General features: G+C 49.9%; 1 protein-coding gene across 2 annotated transcripts in view; it reads left to right on the top strand.

Annotated features, from left to right (window-relative positions):
- Positions 1-19,506, top strand: part of SMAD3 (SMAD family member 3) — a 65,445-nt gene extending 45,939 nt beyond the window's left edge. Inside the window, exons 2-9 of one of the 2 annotated variants that reach the window (XM_058033846.1) lie at positions 4,101-4,294; positions 5,282-5,416; positions 6,064-6,138; positions 6,899-6,949; positions 12,125-12,337; positions 14,654-14,791; positions 16,997-17,141; positions 18,867-19,506. In XM_058033846.1, the coding sequence (XP_057889829.1) occupies positions 4,101-4,294; positions 5,282-5,416; positions 6,064-6,138; positions 6,899-6,949; positions 12,125-12,337; positions 14,654-14,791; positions 16,997-17,141; positions 18,867-18,990 (1,075 nt within the window). In that variant the 3' untranslated portion in view covers positions 18,991-19,506. The remainder of the gene's footprint in view (positions 1-4,100; positions 4,295-5,281; positions 5,417-6,063; positions 6,139-6,898; positions 6,950-12,124; positions 12,338-14,653; positions 14,792-16,996; positions 17,142-18,866) is intronic. The other variant, XM_058033847.1, reaches the window with a different exon arrangement.
- The last annotated feature ends 1,795 nt before the right edge of the window (positions 19,507-21,301 follow it).

Consider the following 21,301-nt stretch of genomic DNA (forward strand, 5'->3'; position numbering starts at 1 on the left):
AACTGCTCACCATGTTCTGTGTTCAGGAGAAAATCACAGCCTGTGGCCACAGTTCTTGGTGCATTTTGGAGCAACTGGCAACTTATTAGTCATGGGTTTAAAAACCAGCTCCTGCTCGTGGTTTTTAAAGTGAATAATTTCACTTTTTCTCCTGATGGTTTTTCTTTCTTTCATTTTTTGCACACAGTGATGTTGCTGGATACTTGAGTTTTCCAGGCATTTTGCTCTCTTGCAAGATTAATGACAGGGATATAAAACTGATGGGGAGGGGAAGGGATTGGATTTCTGATGGAGTAAGTCTGAATTTTTCCAACCTGGGCAAAACTCTTTGATTGCTTAGATCACTCTCCTTAATTTGCACTCCTGGGTTTTGCACCCCTGATTTCAGCTTTGCTTTTACAGCAGGAGGATGGGTGCAAGGCAGAGTTTTCAGCATCCATCTAAAGATAGCTGCTAAATGCTCAAAGAGGAACAAATAAATTGACCAAAATCTTTCAGAACGTGGGGTGGGTTTTTTGTCTTTCGCAATCCAGGATCTTTCAAATTAAATACAGTTAAAAAAAGCAACCACAAAACAAACCCCAACAGAAAAACCCCAACAACAACAAACCCCAAACAAGCAGAAAAAAACCCCAGTCAGGCCTGGAAATCAAATTCAGGTTGTGCAATGTTCTCCTGTTTAGTTCAGACAGATTGTTTAAAAATAAAGCTTCGATGTTGCTGTCATTTTTTTCCCTCCCCTCGCTGGTTTTGCCATTAAAGCCTCACTGATGCCCTTTGCTCTTTGAGCAGCTTTTGGCCTTGGAGAGGCAGCTTGGTGTGGTACATTTCCCTCGGAAATGGCTTTAAGGATGGATCCCTGCTGAAGGTGCTCAGCCTGAGGGGTTTTGGCTCTCAAGGACTCCTTGGAATACTGGGATGACAGAGCACAAACTGTGCTGGTTTTGTGGAAATGTGGCACTCTTGTATAACTGATTAATATGATTAAGTAGAAGTTGTTTATTGTTTACATTACCCATATATTTATAGATTGTACAAATGACTAAGCACACACTTGTTGATTGGTGTCTTTGTCTTGTTCACTCGTTTGCTGTTTGTATTTCTTGGAGTAGATGATTGGTTCTGGTCTAGGTGTTTCAGCCTTCTGTTATCTAGTTTGTGTGGTCTTGGTATTCGGTTTCTCAGCCTCTTCTTTCTTAATTTAGCACAATTGTTGTTCTAATAGCTTTGACAAATTGCTGAGGTTTTGATAACAAACTTAGCACAGGTTGGCTGGTGCCCACTGTGGCCTCACCCTTGCAAGTACATTGCAACATGCTGGTTTTTTAGAGAAAAACCCAATACTAAATTTTGCCCAAAAATTTTTGGTAGTTTCAAAAGCAGTCCTGTTAAATAGTATGGAATAATAAATATATCAAGGCAGTTGTACAGGGAGAACTGCTCAGCCCAGGCTGGTTTGAGGAAAGGTAAAAGGGAGGAACAGTTCAGCGTCCCCAGGAAATCTGGGGTTAAATTCTGCTGATTGTAATGAAGTCTGGCTGTGCTGAGCTCTGGGATGCTTTGGGGTCAGCCTTTGGGATCAGCCTTTGGGGTCAGCCCGTGCTTCAGAACAGGAGCAGGAGAAGGAAGAAGTTGTGTGTGCCCTGGAGATCATGATGGGATGGCTCATGGCACCTGTGCTGGGTCACCCCTGGGGCAGAGCAGTGTTGGCTCCTCTCATCTCCTGCCCCATCTCAGCCACACCAGGAGCTGTTCCTTGGGACAAAAAGCCCCTTGAGGGCTGAGGAAAATGCTCCTGGAGGGTTGGGGCAGAACAGCAGCAGCAAGTGGAGCTGCCCAGCTCCCAGCCACGCTCTCAGGGACGTGCAGGTGATGCTGGTTTGTCCCAAATCCCTCATGGGGAGCCTGAGGAGACATTTCCCAACCAGAAAAACCCAAGGAACCCCCAGGGCTTTGGGGGAATATCATTCCTTTTACCATATCTCTTATGGAGGGGAGAGGGGAGGTTGCTGGACTGGAAAATAAACCAGATGGCTGTGTCATTGTAAAAAGTCTCTCCAGATAAAAGTGCAGGGAATTCCATCTGTGTGCTGTGGGCAGAGCCTGTGTGGGGGCAGGAAGAGCCTTTCCCACCCCAGCTGATTGGGGAGGTTGTTGTTGGGGAATGCAGGGAGAGCCCCATCCTTGGAAATCACCCCAAAGTCAAACACATTTTGTGTGAATGCCCCGGCTCAGCTGCTCTGCCCAAATCCACAGTGCCCTCGTGCTGCTGGAGACTGGGGGCAGGAGTAACCCTTCCCACTGCTGGGATGCTTGGAATATTCTCTCTGAACCTTCTTTTTTCTCTTTTTTCCTCACTTGGATGCCAGAAATGCTGCCAGGCAGGCAAAAGTGAGGGGGATGGAGAAGCACTCCTGGTTTATTCCTTGTCTCATCTCCTTTTGCTAAATTCAGTGAATATTTTCATAGGTATTTTTTTAAACCTGGTTAGTTTGGAAGTCACATCACTGCAGTCTTGGCTCCAGTGAAATCAACACCAGAATTCCCAGCTTTCCCAGCTGCTCAGGTGTAGCCACTCTCCTTGGGAATACTCCCCAGTTTTGGCTGGAATCAGTTGTGTTTTGCCTTGCCTGTTGTTGTAGCAGTGTTTGCAGAGGTGTGTGTGGTACCAAGCTCTGCCAGAGCAGCTTTTGGGAAAACTCTGCTAGGGCAGCCAAGATGAGCCCAGCCTCTTTGGGATAATTGTTTGTGTGCTTTGCTTTGGGTTCGCTTTGTTTTTCTAACTCTGCTGCCAACACAAAGAACCAGGGGAAATAATTCTGAGTAAAATTTCAATTTTCTTTATTTTTCTCTCTCCTTGACAAATTAAAAAAGAGAAATACTTCATTTCACCAAAGCCCTGAAGTGTTTCATTCGGGTCATTAGGAAAAGCAAGGGAAATGAAGGGTTAGACTTCAAAGGAAGTGCCTGGGGGCAGCTCCCATTCATCCAGGGTGGAGGAGACCCTGCTCCAGCCTTTTCCTCTGCTGAGAGGAGCTGAAAACTCTTGTCCTGCTTCCTGGGAAGCTTTGCTAGGAAAAGGCTGTTCTGGGGTGAGGATGTGATTAGGTGAAAAAATGAGCTGCAGGAGACACAGGGTAGATGTAAAAATAAAAATAAGCAATGCTGTAAAAACTCTACACTTGCTTTCATGCTGCATCTTGGAAACGAAAGTGGAAGTCTGGGTTGTTTGTAAGGGTTCCTGAACTTTATATAGACATAGTTGATAAGTTTACAAAATGGTATCTATATTGATTTGGTCACAATGAAAATTCATCTATCTGTGTCTTAAGAGTCCAGGTTTATTAACACACATTTTAAGGTGTAACACCTTTCCAAGCACAGCAGATTTGGCTGAGAGCTGTGCAAACCCTGCTTGTTTAGGAAATGTCAGTGTTTTGAGTGCCACTGAATTGTCCTGTTCTTGCTGGCTGTAGCTTCTGTCTCTGCCTCCTAATCAACCACAAAATAGTAAAGAAACAAGTTAAAAATCCAGATCTCCAAAAGGAAATCCAGAGCAGAGCTGTTGCATAAAACAAATATTATTTGTTGAGGATGCTTCATCCAGGGCCTGAAGGGGCTCCAGGAGAGCTGGAGAGGGACTTGGGACAAGGGATGGAGGGACAGGACACAGGGAATGGTCTCAGATAAAAGAGGGTGGGGTTAGATGAGATTTGGGAAGGAATTGTCCCCTGTGAGAGTGAGGAGTGGCTGGGCTGGAATTCCCAGAGCAGCTGGGGCTGCCCCTGGATCCATGGAATGTCCCAGGCCAGGCTGGACACTGGGGCTTGGAGCAGCTGGGACAGTGAGAGGTGTCCCTGCCATGGCAGGGATGGCACTGGTTGGGCTTTAAGATCCCTTCCAACCCAGACCAGGCTGGGATTCCATGATTTTACTGCTTTTGGAGGGAAATCCTTGCCCTGAGGATGGGCACCAGCGGCGGCCTGGCAGCTCTGGGTATTGGTGACCGTGCCAGGAGTTTGTTGGTGACCGTGCCAGGCCAGAAGCAGGCCTGTGTCCCTGTCCCACTGCAGGCTCACAGCCCTGTGTCCCCTGTGCAGGTCCCTGGATGGAAGGCTGCAGGTGTCCCACAGGAAGGGGCTCCCCCACGTCATCTACTGCCGCCTGTGGCGCTGGCCCGACCTGCACAGCCACCACGAGCTGCGCGCCATGGAGATGTGCGAGTTCGCCTTCAACATGAAGAAGGACGAGGTCTGCGTCAACCCCTACCACTACCAGAGAGTGGAGACCCCAGGTACAGCACAGCCCTGCCCCCTGCCTCTCCTGCAGCTGGGGGCATCTCCAGGGGCATTCCCAGGGGATCCCTGCCATTCCCAGCCTCTCCTGCAGCAGGGGACATCTCTGAGGGCATTGTCTATTATTGGTGATAATCCCTTCCTCTCTGCAGTAGCATAATTTATGAACCTTCACTCAGGGAAAATATCGTTGGGAAATGATGAAATCCCAGTGAGCAGGTTCCCAGTGTGCACATAACTCACAGCAGGAAGCATGGCAGTGTTCTGTGCATCCCTCACTGCTGGGGTTAAATTCAGGATAAACTGTTGAGCTGGGTCTAAGAACAGCTCCAAGCTTCCTGTTCTGGAGTCTCCTCCTGCCTCTGGAAGAGACTTTGATCTGGAGCTGCAGGAGCTTCTGCTGCATGTCAGCACAGATCTGCAGAGCCAGGCAGGATGTTTATGTTAATCCCACCTGTCTGCTCCATCCTATGGGAAACTCATTCCTTGGGAATCATGGGGTGCACCATCTCCTAAATGGTGTTTCCAGCAGAGCTGCAAGGGGGCACAGAGAGCAGATGTGCTCAGATAAGCTCTGTCCCATTCCCAGCTGGGAATAAACAGCATCCTCACCTGCTGCTGTTATTCCAGGGGCAAACATCAAATCCTGTCCCTTAACGAGCCCTGTGTTTGAAGCTGTCACTGCAGCCTGGTTCTCCTGTTCTGCTGTTTCCCTGCCCTCACTGCTGTTCTCTGGCAGTGCTGCCCTGTGTTTGAAGCTGTCACTGCAGCCTGGTTCTCCTGTTCTGCTGTTTCCCTGCCCTCACTGCTGTTCTCTGGCAGTGCTGCCCTGTGTTTGAAGCTGTCACTCAGCCTGGTTCTCCTGTTCTGCTGTTTCCCTGCCCTCACTGCTGTTCTCTGGCAGTGCTGCCCTGTGTTTGAAGCTGTCACTCAGCCTGGTTCTCCTGTTCTGCTGTTTCCCTGCCCTCACTGCTGTTCTCTGGCAGTGCTGCCCCCGGTGCTGGTGCCGCGGCACACGGAGATCCCGGCCGAGTTCCCGCCCCTGGATGACTACAGCCACTCCATCCCAGAGAACACTAACTTCCCTGCAGGTATCGAGCCCCAGAGCAACTACATTCCAGGTACCTTGTGTCTTCCATAGGGGAGCAGAGGGAAGGGGCAGAGAGCACAGGCAGTCCCAACCTGGCAATCTTCCTTTCCAGCGTTGCTCTGGAGCTACGGAGTGCAGGAGTAGCTGGGAATTGTAAATGGGGCACTCAGCATGTTCATGGCTTGGTTTTGTTGGGTTTAAACTCACCTCTGCATTCAGTGGTGCAACTTCAGTTTATTGTGAAATCTAAACTGGATGTTTCCTTACTGGCTTGAGATTTGCATGAAATTCAGCCATTTTGAGTAAAACTCTCCAAATTTCTGATGGAATTGAGCTCTTCTATTTATGTATCTATTTTACAAGCAATTTACACCTTATTTGCATGGACAAGTTATGCAGCTGCACTCCAGGAGAGGAGAAATATGTGGACAGAAAACTGCCTCCATGGCTTAAAGTTTCATGGGACTGAAAATCCGGATTTTTTTGTTTTCCCCCTCCTCTGTTATTCACAAATATGGATATCACCCTGGCTGTGCTGGCTCCTCCTTCCAGCAGCTTGAGAAAGAAAAGTAATAAAAAAGAATTTGAGCTCCTTGTGAATGACAAAGTGAATGTTTTTGGTGCCTAAAATCCCGAGTTTTCAGTTGCACTGACAGTGTGATGGTTTTGTGCCTCCAGAGACCCCTCCTCCAGGCTACCTGAGTGAGGATGGAGAAACCAGTGACCACCAGATGAACCCCAGCATGGATGCAGGTGAGTCACCTTTGGGGTTTTAATTTAGTGGCTGTGTCCCAAAGGAGGTTCAATGTCCAGGTTTTCTCTCATTGCCACAAAAAGAAGTAGCCAGGTTTGGAATGAGGGTACCTAATTAATGTTCAGATAATCCATATATTATGTTCAAATAGCCCATATTAATGTTCACATGTCATGGACTTCCCTCTTTATAGAAAAAAAATATAAAGAAACCATCTCAGAACAATGTGAAAGGAAATGTAAAAATGGGCTGCACCATCTGTCTGCATCCATGGGACATCCAAGTGCAGATACTGAAATTATAGGCCCAGAATTGGTGGCAAATTTACATGATGGAGGATAAAACTCTGACAGCTTTTTGGTCAGATCTGTGTAACCTGATCCAACACTCCATTATCCCAAACCTAGCAGGATTTGGGATATAAATGTTATGGTTTTAATTTTATTTTGTCTGGCAATGTGCACCCAAGCTCTTTAATGCCCAGCTAACTGGGTTTGTCAGGATGGTACCTGAAAGCAAAACAGCCAAGTGCTGCTCAGTGTGGGAAATTAATGGGTTAAACTCCAGTGAATTCCCTGTGAAGGGGCAGCAAGCTGATATTTAAGGAGCAGTGAACACGAGAGAAGCTGCAGTGTCAGAAATGAGGCTGCAGTGAGCACTGGGCTGTCCCTCCAACAAGCCTGGGCAGCCCTGCAGATCCTGTGAATGTTTTTCCTGGTGCAGATTCCATAGCAATAATTACCCCTTCTTGATTTTCAGGTTCTCCAAACCTATCACCAAACCCCATGTCTCCAGCACACAACAACCTGGGTAAGCACATGATCCTGGCAGCTGTAATTACAGCCAAGAGGGTGACATTTGGATGATGCTGTGGAAGTTGTGCACTTCTTGCAGTATTCCAATGGTTTGAATCTCCCATAGGGCAGCTTTGGATGTGAGCAGGGAATTGTTCCCTGGGAGGGTGGGGAGGGGCTGGGCTGGAATTCCCAGAGGAGCTGGGGCTGCCCCTGGATCCCTGGCAGTGCCCAGGGCCAGGCTGGAGCACCCTGGGACAGGGCAAGGTGTCCCTGCCATGGCAGGGGTGGGACTGGATGGGATTTAAGGTCCCTTCCAACCCAACCTATCCTGGAATTGTGTGATTCTGTGAGACTGAGCATGGTCTGAGCACAGAGGAGTGGAGGAGGTTGGTTGGTGTGGGGCTGCAGAGCCCAAATGAGCAGGGAATGTGCAGGAATGCCGGGGAATGGAGAGGTCATGGTCAGCATTCCAGGGGTGGTGCTGGTGGGGGAGATCAGGGGAGGACTGATGTGGCTCACAGCAGCTGCTTTTCCTCACCCAAACCCAAATCACTCTGCAGTCTGGAGTTGTTTCCCCCCCCAGCTCCATCCTGGGCACAGGGAGCACATTCCAGCCCCAAGGGCTCTGTCAGGCCATGGCTGGCACTGTCTCATCCCACACCTGGGGCAGAACAGGGCAACCCTGAGGAGAAGGGAGAGCTTTTGTGGCTCTCTCTGCACCTCTGTTATCTCAAAAGTTCCACCCCGTCTTTTCATTCTGATCTCCATCACTCCGAGCTCCTGGCCTGTTTGGAATTGCTGTGCCATAAAAATCCCTCCCAGCTCTGCCTGGCTGCAGGATCAGCTCCCCAACTGTTCATTAAGGCAGCAGACAGAGCCCACTGGAGACTCCTCTGGAATAACCATGGCCATAAAGTTTACATATGCTTTTAATCCTGGCACGCAGGACTTTGACACTGCTCCAAAATTTGTCAGTCATTGGCTGACTTTTGGATATCTTGGGGCTGTTGAACAGAGGATTTCTTCCCCCACCTCCTTTTTTAATATTGCCATGGTGACACAAAACTTTTATTTCTTTAACTGCTACAGCCCAAGAAGAAAATGCATGACTGAGACATTTTTATTTCATTTTTCTCAGTGAGAACTGAGGAGATGTTCTTGCAATTTTTCCTGCAATTCTTCCTTCTTTTTTTTTTTTTTTTTTTTCAACTTAAAAAGCCAATTCCATGTAACAAACTCAAGCTGGCAAGTGGTGTCTGCCTTCCATAAGGCAGAGAGGAGTTCCTAGGAAAGAGAGCCCTCATATCCTTCCTGACAGGGACACTGGTTGGTAACACATCAGATGTCTCAGGTGCTGTCTGGGGACAAAAAAAGGAGCAGGTGAAGCTGGTAAAGCATGAGGAGTCTCTTTGTAGTCTGAGGAGCAGACAGCAGAGAAGCAGTTTAATTTACCAGCATTAAAAAATGCCTTTGAATTCTTGCAAACCATATTTATTGCTCTCAGGCAGGAGCTTCCACAAATGAAGAACTTCTTGTTGCTTTTAATTTTATTGTAAATTTTTGCCTTTGAGGAAGCTACGAAATAAGAAATGAAAGAGCAGCTGATCCACACTTAAAAGTGTCCAAGGGCAAAATTGCCATCACATGAGTGTTGTAAATGGTTTATCAGCAGCAAGGAGCTGCTCTCAGGGAAGTCAGACCTTCAGCCTGCTGGGCACAGCCCAGGAAGGAGCTGCTGGTGAGCTGCTGCAGCACTCCTGTCATTCCTGGAGAAGCAAACTCCACTGTCTAGGGCTGGACTTTGCTCTGCAGGAGTCCAAAGAGGCTTTCTGTGTGTCTGTGGAGGAAATGGAACAGAAATCCAAACCCCAGCAGTGTGTGCAAGGAGGAGGTTTCTCAGCTCTGGAGCAGAGGGTGGGCTTTGCCATGAAGAAAACAATGTCCCAGGATTGCTTTGTTTGTTTGAGCAGAGCTACCTGAAGCTTTTAGGACAGTTCACTTTGTGTAAACTGGACTTTGGACCCAAATCCCATGGCCATATTCCAGAGGCAGTAAAGCAGCACAAGGCAAACCAAGTGTGACACCAGGGGCAGGGTTACCTCGAGGGCAGGGCAGGTTTTCCATGGCAGGCTGAAACTGGGATGGAGGGAGCTCAGGGAATTTCATCTTTCCATTCCAGGCACAAAAGTGTTGCAAGGTAACATATTGGGATTTTTAAAAAAATTCTCCCTTCAGTTTGTGTTGGAGTTGGAAGTGTTGGAGTTTTGGTTCCAAATTACACTTGTCAAGTTTTCAGTTGTCAAACAAAAGCTTTAAGTGGAAGTCACAAGATGCGAGGATCTCTTCCCTATTGCTGAAACAGGACTGAGGGAAATACTACAAACAAAATGAAAGGAGAGTTGCCAGCATTCTGTGGGCACTGGGAATGAAGTCAGGGATTGGGGCTGGCTGAGGAGCAGCCCTGTGGTCACACAGCCATTGTTGTTCCGAGGGGGCCATCCCTGCAGCACAGGAAATCCATTGTCAGGGATTGCCCCATGAAGGGCCTGACGCAGGAGCTGCCAGAGCAGGGAGCACACGGCCCTTGTCACATCCCTGTCCCTGTGTCCCTGTCCCAGGGCACAGCCAGCCCTCCCTGCTGCAGGGGAAGGGAGCATCTCCTTGTTCCCAAGGAGAGGGCTGGGATTGGCACGGGGAACATCTGAGTGAGCTGTGGGCCACACTGTGATCAGCACACTCCCTGAACCAGGGTAACAACCTCCCTCCCTGTGTCACAGGGGAGCAGAGCACACAGCACATTCTCCCCAGGACTTTGATCTGGCAGGGAGGATGCAGGGCTGGGACCATCCCAGGGCCCAGAGGACACTTCTGACAGCAAAGCTGTTTCTGAGTCAAGGCTGAAATTGTGCAGAGACGATTCAGGCAGGAATTGCCCGGGTTTCATGTATCCTGTTTTATTGATTGTGTACCCCCACAGGGCTCTTTGGCTTTAGCAGAGCTGCATTCTCTTCCTTTTCCCCAAACACTGAAGCCATAAATTGAAAATGAATATTTAGGACAGCTCTAACACAAGAGAGAACATGCCCATCCTACAGCAGCTTAAGCTGAGGTTTAAAACTACAAATTGTAGGAGAAAGCAGCATCATAAAAAACTTGGTTGCAGTTTTTAGAGACAAGCTTTTCCTCAAACAGGATTTGTTGGTTTATGTCTTTCCTCAGGGTGCAGATAAGCTAGAAATAAAATTTCTGTACATCCTTCAGTGAGGAATCCACAGTTCCCTTGGGCCCCAGCGAGGTGGAGGTGGTTTCTGAAGGAAAGGACCACAAAACCATGGAGAGGTTTCAGTGTTTTTCTAACTTGAATAGCACCAACCTGAGGGTATTACTTAAGGATCAACACAAGTTGATTTTTCTGGAGCTGAGCAGCGTTTTGATTAGAAAAGCACTTGCTGTGGAGTAAGAGCCCAGTCATGTGGAACTGATGTGTTTTCTTTGGTGGGTGCTCTCACCTTGGGAGGCTCTGGGCAGAGCTGGTGTTTGCTGGGCCTCTCTCCAAACTCTGCTGGGGCCTCAGAGCCCACAGCAGTCCTGAGGTGGCCACAGCTGCTGCTGGGAAAACTTGCCTGCTGTGGCAGTTTCCAGTGGGAACACCACATGGGACGTGCAGGAGAAAAAGGCAGGGACAGTAGACTTGTGGCACTCCTGGATGTGTGAAATAATCTGTTTCTATCAAAGAGGGGCTTGCTTTGAGCTGTAAAATTCAAATGTGAGGAAGTGGCAGGTAAAAGAAGCTGGGGATGAGTACAAGCTCCAGATTTCATGGATTGTGAAGCCTGCTAAGGATTACAGAGTTCCCCAGATGTACTTCTATTCAATTCCTTATTTGCTGTCAGCAAAGCGTGTAACAAAGCAGAAAGCAAAGTGATTTTCCTGATTAATGGGAACTCTTGCAGCAGTGGAGAGGAAGCCAAGGTGCCTTTTGGCTGCTCCAGCCTGTGCCTGAAGGTTATGGAGTAACAGGTACAGGTGAGAAAAGGCTCCCAGACCTCTGCAGAGACCCTGGTCAGTGTGAGAGGAGGCTGGGGTGGTGAAAACCTGTCTTGGATTTTTTTGGAGTTGATCTCTTAAGCCCCACATTCTCCTAAGCCCTGCAGGAGCAGCAGATGGGAAGAACCTGGGTTTTGCTGCTTGATGTTAACTCCTTGGCCAGATGGGAGCTCTTCTGTTCTCTCTTTAAGCACCATTTGAATGGGGGTGAAGTGATGAATTGGGGGAGGGCTGGAGGGAATTCTCCTGCCCTGGATGTGGGGAGCAGCACTCAGGAATTGGCCGGGTCTGCTTTGCAGTCCCTGCTCAGCTTGGCTCTCAGCAGGGCTGGCACCTCCCTGGGCTGCATTTCCAGGAAATTCTCCTTGAGCCTTGCTCTGCTGGAGTCTCCTGGGCTTCAGCAGAGCAGTGAAATCTCTCAGTGCTGTCTGAGTGCCCACCTGCCTTCCTGAGGCTGCCTCAGCTCCCTCTGCTCCTCAGCTTCAGCCCCTTGGCTTCGGTCCATGAGGCAAACCAGGACCCTGGGGGAAGAGCTGAGCCTCCACCTGCTGAGAAAATGGATTTTCCTGTGGTGCTTGGAGATCCAGTGCACTGGGAAGGTTTTTAAATCACTTTGATGCCACTGTTAAAGGCAGTTTGGGGCATATTTCAGACTCTTCTGGTTTCACCAGTGCCACAGAGGTCACAGCAGGGTCAGTGAGAAGGAAAGTTGGATTTACTGGTTGCAAGTGCACAGATTTAGGGTGCAGCACACCTGTGCTATGGACAGCAGGTCTGTGCTTTATGCTTGCCAAGGTTTTCTGCTCCTTCCTTTTCTTTGTCTCCTTAAGGAACTGTCTGCCTAAAAGGGATCCCACATTTCATAGTAAAGCTGAGTTTATTTATTTAATTTCCCCCAAGTGTGAGGCTGCTCAGTGACACCCCACTTGCTAAGTGAGTAATGCCTTTGACTATCTGTGATTGCTCCACGTGCCAGAAGCTCCAGGGCTGATGTCACCTCCTTGCTGTGGTCCATTAAAAAGAAACCTTGGTTGAAGTGAGCCTGAGGAATGAAGCAGAACAATATTCCAAACCAGCTGGGTTGTATTTTTTCCATCCCCCTTTCCCTTGCTGTGGCTGATGTGGCTTTTGTTTGGTGCAGACCTGCAGCCCGTGACCTACTGCGAGCCGGCCTTCTGGTGCTCCATCTCCTACTACGAGCTCAACCAGAGGGTGGGGGAGACCTTCCACGCCTCGCAGCCCTCCATGACCGTGGACGGCTTCACCGACCCCTCCAACTCGGAGCGCTTCTGCCTGGGGCTGCTGTCCAACGTCAACCGCAACGCGGCCGTGGAGCTCACCCGGCGCCACATCGGTAACGCGCTGCCCCAGAAACCCCTCCTCAAATAGCCCTTCTTAAAACCCCTCCACAGAATCTCCTCCTCAAAAACCCCTCCTCAAATACCCCTCCACAAAAACCCCTCCACAGAATCTCCTCCTCAAAAACCCCTCCATAGAAACCCCTCCTCAAAACCCCTCCAGAGAATCCCCTCCTCAAAAACCCCTCCTCAAATACCCCTCCTCAAAAACCCCTCCTCAGAATCCCCTCCTCAAAAACCCCTCCACTGAATCCTCTCCTCAAAAACTCCTCCACAGAATCCCCTCCATAGAAACCCCTCCTCAAAACCCCTCCACAGAATCCCCTCCTCAAAAACCCCTCCACAGAATCCCCTCCTCAAAAACCCCTCCATAGAAACCCCTCCTCAAATAGCCCTCCTCAAAACCCCTCCACAGAATCCGCTCCTCAAAAACCCCTCCTCAAAACCCCTCCACAGAATCCCCTCCACAGAAACCCCTCCACAGAAACCCCTCCACAGAAACCCCTCCATAGAAACCCCTCCTCAAAAACTCCTCCTCAAAAACTCCACAGAATCCCCTCCTCAAAAACCCCTCCACAAAAACTCCTCCTCAAAAACCCCTCCGTAGAAACTCCTCCATAGAAACCCCTCCTCAAAAACCCGTCCATAGAAACCCCTCCACAGAAACCCCTCCTCAAATACTCCTCCATAGAAACCCTTCCTCAAAAACCCCTCCTCAAAAACCCCTCTACAAAACCCTCTGTTAGCCGGTTTAGAGCCCGGTTTAGGGTGGGAATATCAGGCTGATCCTCCATACAACAACACTAATTGTGATTTTTCACATAATTGTAATATAAAAATGCACCAAGGAACGCTAAAATTGCTGCATGTCATAGAATTTAAACCATTTCACACACTGTGTATCTGGAGGGATGTCAGGGATAATTTTCTGTGTTCTTTTCCCCTCCTGCACGGTTTTATTTTCTGAGTGACCTTTTATAAATGGAAACTGAGCTCCTTGATTGTCATCTCAATTTCCACTTTTCCTCCAAGGTCCCAGCCAATTTGTTCTCAGTGAAACTTGTTCTAAGTGGAACATCCCAAATTCCTGCAATTTTGCTAAAAGTCAATTGCTTGTTCTTTACTGTTTTCTGATGACTCCTATCAAAAATGAACCCAATTTTTGTCCTAATTTTGCTCCCCTTTCCCGAGCAATTGGAGAATCCTCCCTTTTGCACAGGAGGATCTTTTCTCACTTGTTTTGAAGATTATTATATTCCAATCCCCAGAACCCACCAAGATTCAGAAATCAGATTTTAAATGCAGCAGAGTCCTTCTGCTCGGTGGAAGGATGAAAGCAGCACATTCAGACAGGAATGTGAGACCACATCAAATGTTTATTTGAGCAACAAAATGTATTCTTCAACTTTGTTCCTTTATTAACTGAGATTTTAATGATTTGTGTAAACACCTATGGGCAATGTATGTGTCCTGGTACACAAAGTCATCTTCAGCAAAAGGCCAGGATTTGGAAGTGCTGTGGAATTCCATTCTGAATCATTGAGTAAATCTCCAAACAGTTGTGTCCAGCTGGGATGACTTTCAGAAGAAATTATGATTTTCATGTGTTAACTGATAGAAATGATGACTTTCATGTGTTAACTGATAGAACATTCATATGGAAACTATCAGTGTGCATGAGTTGGAGGGACCTGGCTGGGGCTGGAGGTACAATTCCAACTGGAGCTGCTGCTCCTGCCTCCCTCAGCTCGCCTGCCCATGGAGCAGTTTATTGGAATGTCCAGTGGGACAGAGTTTCCATCAGTGGTGGCTGAGCTGCTGGTTTAGAGCTGGCTCGGGGAGCCGTCCCAGCCCTGGGGTCAGTTTTCCCTCCTGAGGGAGCCATCCCATCCCCGGGGTGAGTTTTTCCCGGTGTTTTCCCCCCTGAGGGAGCCATCCCGGTCCCGGGTCAGTTTTCCTCGGTGCTTCCCCGCCGAGGGAGCCATCCACCCCTGGCACATTTTTCTGCCCTCAGGGAGCCGTCCCAACCCCAGGGTCAGTTTTTCCCGCCCTGAGGGAGCAGTCCCAACTTCTGGGTCAGTTTTTCTCGGTGGTTTTCCCCCTGACGGAATCGTCCCAGGCCCTGGGGCAGTTCATCTCCCCTGAGGGAGCCATCCCAACCCCGGGGTCAGTTTTCCCCTCTGAGGGAGCTAACCCATCTCGGGGGTCAGTTTTTCCCGGTGTTTTCCCCCTGAGGGAGCTATCCCATCCCCGGGCTCAGTTTTTCCCGGTGTTTTCCCCGGTGTTTCCCGCTGACCCTCGCTGTGTGGCAGGCCGCGGCGTGAGGCTGTACTACATCGGCGGGGAGGTGTTCGCCGAGTGCCTCAGCGACAGCGCCATCTTCGTGCAGTCGCCCAACTGCAACCAGCGCTACGGCTGGCACCCGGCCACGGTGTGCAAGATCCCGCCAGGTAAGGGCACACACAGCCCCGGCACTGCCCTGCTCCGGGCACTCCGGGCAGCTCTGAAATCATACCGGGCTGCGGTGGGATGGGTTGGGTTACATTGGGTTGGAACGTCCCCTTCCACACCTGGCACTCCCCCATGCTGCTCCAAGCCCCGTCCAGCCTGGCCTGAGGCACTTCCAGGGAAGGGGAGCCCACAAATTCTCTGGAAAATCTGTTTTACTCTTTTAGAAGCCACTCGACAATTCCAGCAGGGCATTTTTATAGCTTAAGGGACGGAGGTACTGCTGAAGGAAGCTGCTGTGGAGCCTCCAGTAGTTGCACTGCGTTCATCTAACAGAACAGAATCTTAGCACAACTTAGAGCTGAATCTGCCCCTTGTTCCTTCAGTGTTTTATCAGTCTGTTGTTGTATTGTAATTATCTCACAGACACGTTGATAATTTTGTTTGTGCCTCTAAGTAATGGTAAGAAATTTCTCTTGATTTAGATTCACCCATAATAGATTTAAATCACTCCTTTTTTTCTGGTCTCTTGTAAAATCCCTTCCTCTGTGTGAATTGGTTTGTTCTAAAGAAATCACATTTGCAGACACCTTGTTGTTCTGGTTACAGTCTGAAGTTTTTGCTGAAACATTACAAGATAATTTATTTCATCTACTTGGGAAGAAAAGGCTTTTTTGTTAGATAAATGCAAAAAAGCTGGTAAGAGAGGAGATGCTGTTTGAAATGGAATTTTGTTATTTAGCTAAGCTTACACAAGCTGATTTTTTTACAGTTAAAAGCCTGTATATATTTAAAAACTGAACTTCTTTGTTTAGAAATATTTGAATTCTTTTCTTTTGAGAGGAGATCCATACACTCCAAGCTCTGGCCCATCCTAATGGGTTTCCTTTCTCAGATGCAGCTGCCAGTGCTGCAAATTATGACTTAATTCCCCACCACATCACAGGAGTCCACCCTGGCTGGAGTCAACATCTGCAGACATGAAAAGCCCACATTTCCGCTCAGACCCAGCTCAGGCTCAGTTTTTGGATCCAGCTCTCCCCACTTTTGCCACAGTCTTTGGCCGCCTGCTCTTCAAATCTTTGCTGGGTTTGGAGCAGTTTCTTCATTGCCTCATTGACAGCATCGAGTCATTGCCTCCCTCCCCCATGGAGAGACCTGATCCCAAGTGCTCCCAGGGGCTGGGATCCAGCACTGGGGTCCTCCTGGAGTTAATTCCTCCTTCCCTGAGCTCAGCCTGGCCCTGGCACTTGCACCCTCCAACCTTCCCTTCAGGCTCCCTGGGGCTGCAGCCCTGGGCTCCTGCCTGGTTCCAGAAGTGGGCAGTGCTTCCTGCAGCTGCTGTGGTCACCCTTTGCTCCACACCAGAGGAGTCCAGCCCAGGAGAGGAGGCTCACAAAGTGATTTTTAGCAAAACACAATTCATCCCACTCCAAATGTTGTTTTTCAGCCTTGGCGCATGTGTAATCCCAAATGAGCCTTAGCTGAGTGCCTGGTTTCAGAGTTTTAACTTGTTTATGGTTATCTGGGAGAAAGCAAACGTAGAAACACTTTTTAAAGAGTGGGGCATTTATTTATTTATCTAAACTCTGAAGGATGTTATTATATTTCACCTTTTTCCCCTAAGAACAGTTGGATAAGTTGTTCTCAGTTGTTTAGCTGGGGCTAAACATCAGGGGAAAAACTTGTGTTTTGAAAGGAACGTGTTTGGCACATGGCAGTGAAAGTGGAGAGAGGATTTGAGCAGGAGCAGCCCTGGCACCAGCCCTGGCACCTCTTTAACCCTCAGAGCTGCTTCCTGGAGTGTCAGAGTGGTTTCACTGCAGAGCTCCCCCGTTCTGTGACAGACTCGTGTCAATCCAGCACAGGGAGCTCCTGTCTTCACCCTGTGCGTTCCTCCCCTCCAGGCCTGCAGGGATCTCTGCTGGCCAGTGCTCAGTCACAGGCAGCCTTTAAATTACAATAGGAAGGAAATGGTGTCCAGGAGAGAGAAGGAGGTTCCAGGGGAGGATCCCAAGCCTGGTCTCTCCAGTCACAGTCTGCTGGGGGGCTCCAGCATTCAGAATTCTCCCTGTGCAAATGTGGCAGCGTCCATTCCTGTCCCTGGGCTCTGGGGACATGGGAAGGCAGCCTGGAGTTCTCTGAAAAGCCAGAACTCCCAATGCCACCGAGCCAACGGTGTGTCCCTGCTGTGTCCTTTCCCCCAGGCTGTAACCTGAAGATCTTTAACAACCAGGAGTTCGCGGCGCTGCTGGCGCAGTCGGTGAACCAGGGCTTCGAGGCCGTGTACCAGCTGACGCGCATGTGCACCATCCGCATGAGCTTCGTCAAGGGCTGGGGCGCCGAGTACAGGTGGGGCCTCCTGGGCTGCTCCTGCTCTGCTCCTGCCTGGCACAGAGAGCCCTGCAGAGCTGCCAGTGCTGCCTGCAAGGGGGGACAGCCTGCTCAGGAACAGGGATGGGCTGTGCCTGTTGGGATAGGATCAGGGATCGCCCCAGGCTGTGCTCCTCCTCAGCTCCTGGCTGGGAGAGAGAGCCCTGCAGAGCTGTCACTGCTGTTTGAAAATAGGGAAAATTGCTCTGTCACCCCACTGGTGAGCAAACATCCAGGGGAGAGCAGGGCTGGATAGTACAAGCAGGGGAGATGCAATTCAGTGGAAAATGGGTGTAGTTTTCTGAGAGGGCAAGCTGGTGAGGGTTTAAGCCCAGAGTGATGTGGAAACACTGGACTCTGCACGCTTTAAAGCTGTGGCCTCACTCAGAGCTCCGTGGGGTCGCTGCCATTCTGGGGCTGCTCTGCTGCAGGAGGGGGAGAGGCCTCAGGAGCAGCTGGGGCCCAGGCCCTGCACGTTGCTCTGCCACTTTCTTCATTTCTCCAGATGTTTGGAGTCCATTTTGTTTTGAAATCGTCCTGAGCTGGGGCCAGAGCAGCGCAGGGCTGGCTCCCAGCCAGGCCCTAATGAGCTGCAGAGGAGCGTGACTTACGGAAAGCCAGGGATCCCTGCAGGGCAGGGCTGCTCTGCCCATCCTGCTCTCCCTGCCACAGAGTTCTCCATGTGATGCAGAGATGGAGATGTTCCTGTGGAGCATCCAGAGGGCCATTCCCTGGTCCCTGGTTCACCTTTGAGCAGTGATGGGGATGTTTAGTGCTCCTCTGTGCCAGGGATCTGGTGCAGGGAAGGGGGAGAAGCCAATTCCATGAGCACCCTGTGATGGACAGGGATGGTGGTGGGAGCTCAGGGCAGCCCCCCAAGCACAGGGTCAGTCCCCTTTTCACCTCTGGTTGTCCCTGGTCCCACAGATTTCAGGTTCTCCCTCCCATCACCAGATTCCAAGGGCAGCTTCTGTGGGAAGTGGGGGTGTAAGGCAAGGCTGTTTCTCCTGCTTTGTAATCTCCCTCCTCCACAGCAGCTGTCCCTGCCTGGAACAAGACCTCGGCCATGCCTCAGCAAGGGAGGGAGAGCCCCTGGCTCCATGTCTTGGTCTCCCTTTCCTTCTTTTCCTCCCCGTCTCTGTGCTTTGCCTTCTGGAGATACCTGTGGGGTCTGGGCTCAGGGACAGTGACAGGAGGGGAACAGGGATTTGTGCAGGGGAAGGTCAGAGCAGCTGAGCTCTGGCCCAGCAGGGCCATGGATGCAGGAAGGGTCTGCAGGGCTTGGGGTGAGCTCCTCCCAGCACTTCCACATTTTACTAAAACTCAAGGGTGCAGTAAAAAGTGAATATCCTTGTCTTGTGCATAGGAAAACTGAACATATTTGGTGAACACAGACCTTGATGTCTAACTAGGAAAGGTCTGCAAAGGAAAAATGGGTTTTGCTTAGATTGACACCTTGTTTCCCTTCAGGGAATCAGCTGCCTGTTCCCAGGAATCTGAGCAGTAAATAGCAAGCTGCTCCTGTGGGATCATAACAAATATGGAGGGACAGGGTGGGTTTTTAAAAGAAATCAGCGGCGCAGGGCAGAGGCCGTGGCAGAGCAGAGCCACTGCTTTGGCCGGGTGGCTGTGGAGGAGCTGGCAGCCTGCTCTGTGTGCTGAGGTCTGTGGGTCACGGTGGTGTTGTGTGCTCTCCCCTGGCAGGAGGCAGACGGTGACCAGCACTCCCTGCTGGATCGAGCTGCACCTCAACGGGCCCCTGCAGTGGCTGGACAAGGTCCTGACACAGATGGGCTCCCCCAGCATCCGCTGCTCCAGCGTCTCCTAAGGAACCCCCTGGGGCCCTGGGCAACGAGGACTGCAACGCCCTTAGCAAAGGCTTAGTAAACAACTCCCCAGTTACTCAAGCAATGAGAAAAAAATCTGCTTCAAAAACAGAAAGAAGTGGGTTTTCTTTGTTTTGTTGTTGTTTTTAAATACCCATTTAAGCCACTTCCACTGAAACTGTCGGCACTTTGGTCGGACTGCAGTTGGAATTTGGAGCTGGAGTTGGTGAGGATGAAGAGCTGGATGTTGTTTCAGTGGAGAGCAGGCACTGCTCACCTGCCTCCAGGCTGTGTGTGGCACAGGAGCCATCCCAGCTGCCAGGAAACTTCCCCTTCCCTCACACAGCTCCAGGCTCTGCAGCATCCCAGGAACCCCAGAGCCTGAGGGCTCCAGGATGGGAACACCAGAGCCTGTGGGACTCTGGAATGGGAACACCAGAGCCTGAGGGCTCCAGGATGGGAACACCAGAGCCTGAGGGCTCCAGGATGGGAACACCAGAGCCTGAGGAACCCTGGGATGGGAACACCAGAGCCTGAGGGCTCCAGGATGGCTCCTGCTCATGCATCCCTTCCCCACCCACCTGATGCACACCGGTACTGCAGCAGCAGGGGGAAGGAGGCATTTCAAACACCCAGAAGAAGGAATTCCCCAGGAATGTTCCGAAAAGGAAGGAATTTCCCACCCTGGACCTGCAGCAAGGAGGCAGAGCCTTGCCTGGTGCCCAGGGATGATGCCCTCAAGGATCAGCCTGGATTCACGTGGAGCCAAAGCCCACCTGAGGCCTCTTTGTGGTGTTGCTGCAGCAATGTTTGACTGGAGCTGCTCCCGGAGGGAGAATTGTCCCTGGGGAGCCCTGCCTGGAGCATCAGGCTCATTCTCTGCAGTCTGTCTGCATTCAGCCAGCAGCTCTGGGCTGTGCTTTCCCAGTCTCTGCCTCTCCAGAGCCCCAGGGGCTCCTGTGCAGGTGGAGCAGGGCTGGAATGTCCAGGCCTGGCTCTGGAGCAGCCCTGGAGGGGGAGCCCGTGCTGTCACGTGCAGCAGCCAGGACACCTCAGACACAACCAGCCCTCTGTGCTGTGGGAAACTGTTCCAGCTGATGAAAATGCTCTAAGATGTGTTTTTGCCTGGAGAAATTGGGAGAGTGTGTATTTACTTGTATTATAAAATGTTCATTTTAAACATACATGCTCCAGACTGTTTAATATTTTTTATCCCTGCAGCAACTGTCGTGGCAAACAATTTCCACAACTGGAAAAAACCCTTAGCACTTGTTTTTATGGTTCACATTTGCCAAATAAGTCTCATAACTTTGTCAGTGCTGTCCAATTATCTGTTTCTTTATATCTGCAGTGAATATCTTATGCATTTGTGCCAAAATATTAGAGGGGGACGGGAGAAAGTGATAATCAGTTTCCTATGGAAATCTTTTTTTTTCTTGTTTTTTTATCTATGAAAGACAAACAAGCTGGATGTGGGAAGGACTGACTGGGATGGACTTGAGGATGGTTTTGATAAAGCTTTAGTCCTGCAAACTTCTGTGGGAGTGCCCTGATCCACGGGGGGAACTGAGTGGATCAAACACCACCAGGAATTTCCGTGCTCCTCCCTTGCCAAGGCTCCTTCCTCAGAGACCTCTGCCAGCCTCTCCTGCTTTGGCACAGCCTGTGACACTGCTGGAGCTGAGGGCACCCAGTGCCACCAGAACAGATCCCAGAGGCTGCTGCTGCTGCTGCTGCTGAACGCAGATGAAGGGATGGTTTGGGGAGTTCCCTTCCAGAGACAAGGACCTGCCTTGTTACACATCTGAAATGCAGGGAGGACTCTGATGGTGGATGTGCTCCTGGTCACACAGGACTCTGGATATCCTGCCTGAGTCTGGACTGCAGCTGTTCTGTGCAGCACAGCACAAGCAGCACTGGGGGCTTTTGGATGTTTGTTAAATTTTACAGTGTGCCTGATCTGAGTTGCAGGTCTGCCTGCACAGACTGGGACAAGAAGAGATCTGTATAAAACAGGAGATATTTGGGCCTTTTACAAAGCAGGTCTCTTGTCACCATGGGTTGGTTCAGATACAGGTTTCTAACATAGCTGTGAAGAAAAGTTTATCCTAAATTTTGTAGAAATATTTGACTTTTGGCTGTTTAAATGAGAGGGGAAAAATGTGCTCTGTAAAATGGCTCTGGGTTTCCTCCATGAGTGTCTGATTTGCTTATTTTGGTGACAAATGTTGTTGTTGTTTTCCTCATAATCACAGAGGAAATTGGACTCGGCTGCCTCCTGCATTAACCACAAAATGCCCTCAGAAATCCCAG

This window comes from Melospiza georgiana, chromosome 13, assembly GCF_028018845.1.
Source record: "Melospiza georgiana isolate bMelGeo1 chromosome 13, bMelGeo1.pri, whole genome shotgun sequence".
NCBI lineage: Eukaryota > Metazoa > Chordata > Aves > Passeriformes > Passerellidae > Melospiza > Melospiza georgiana.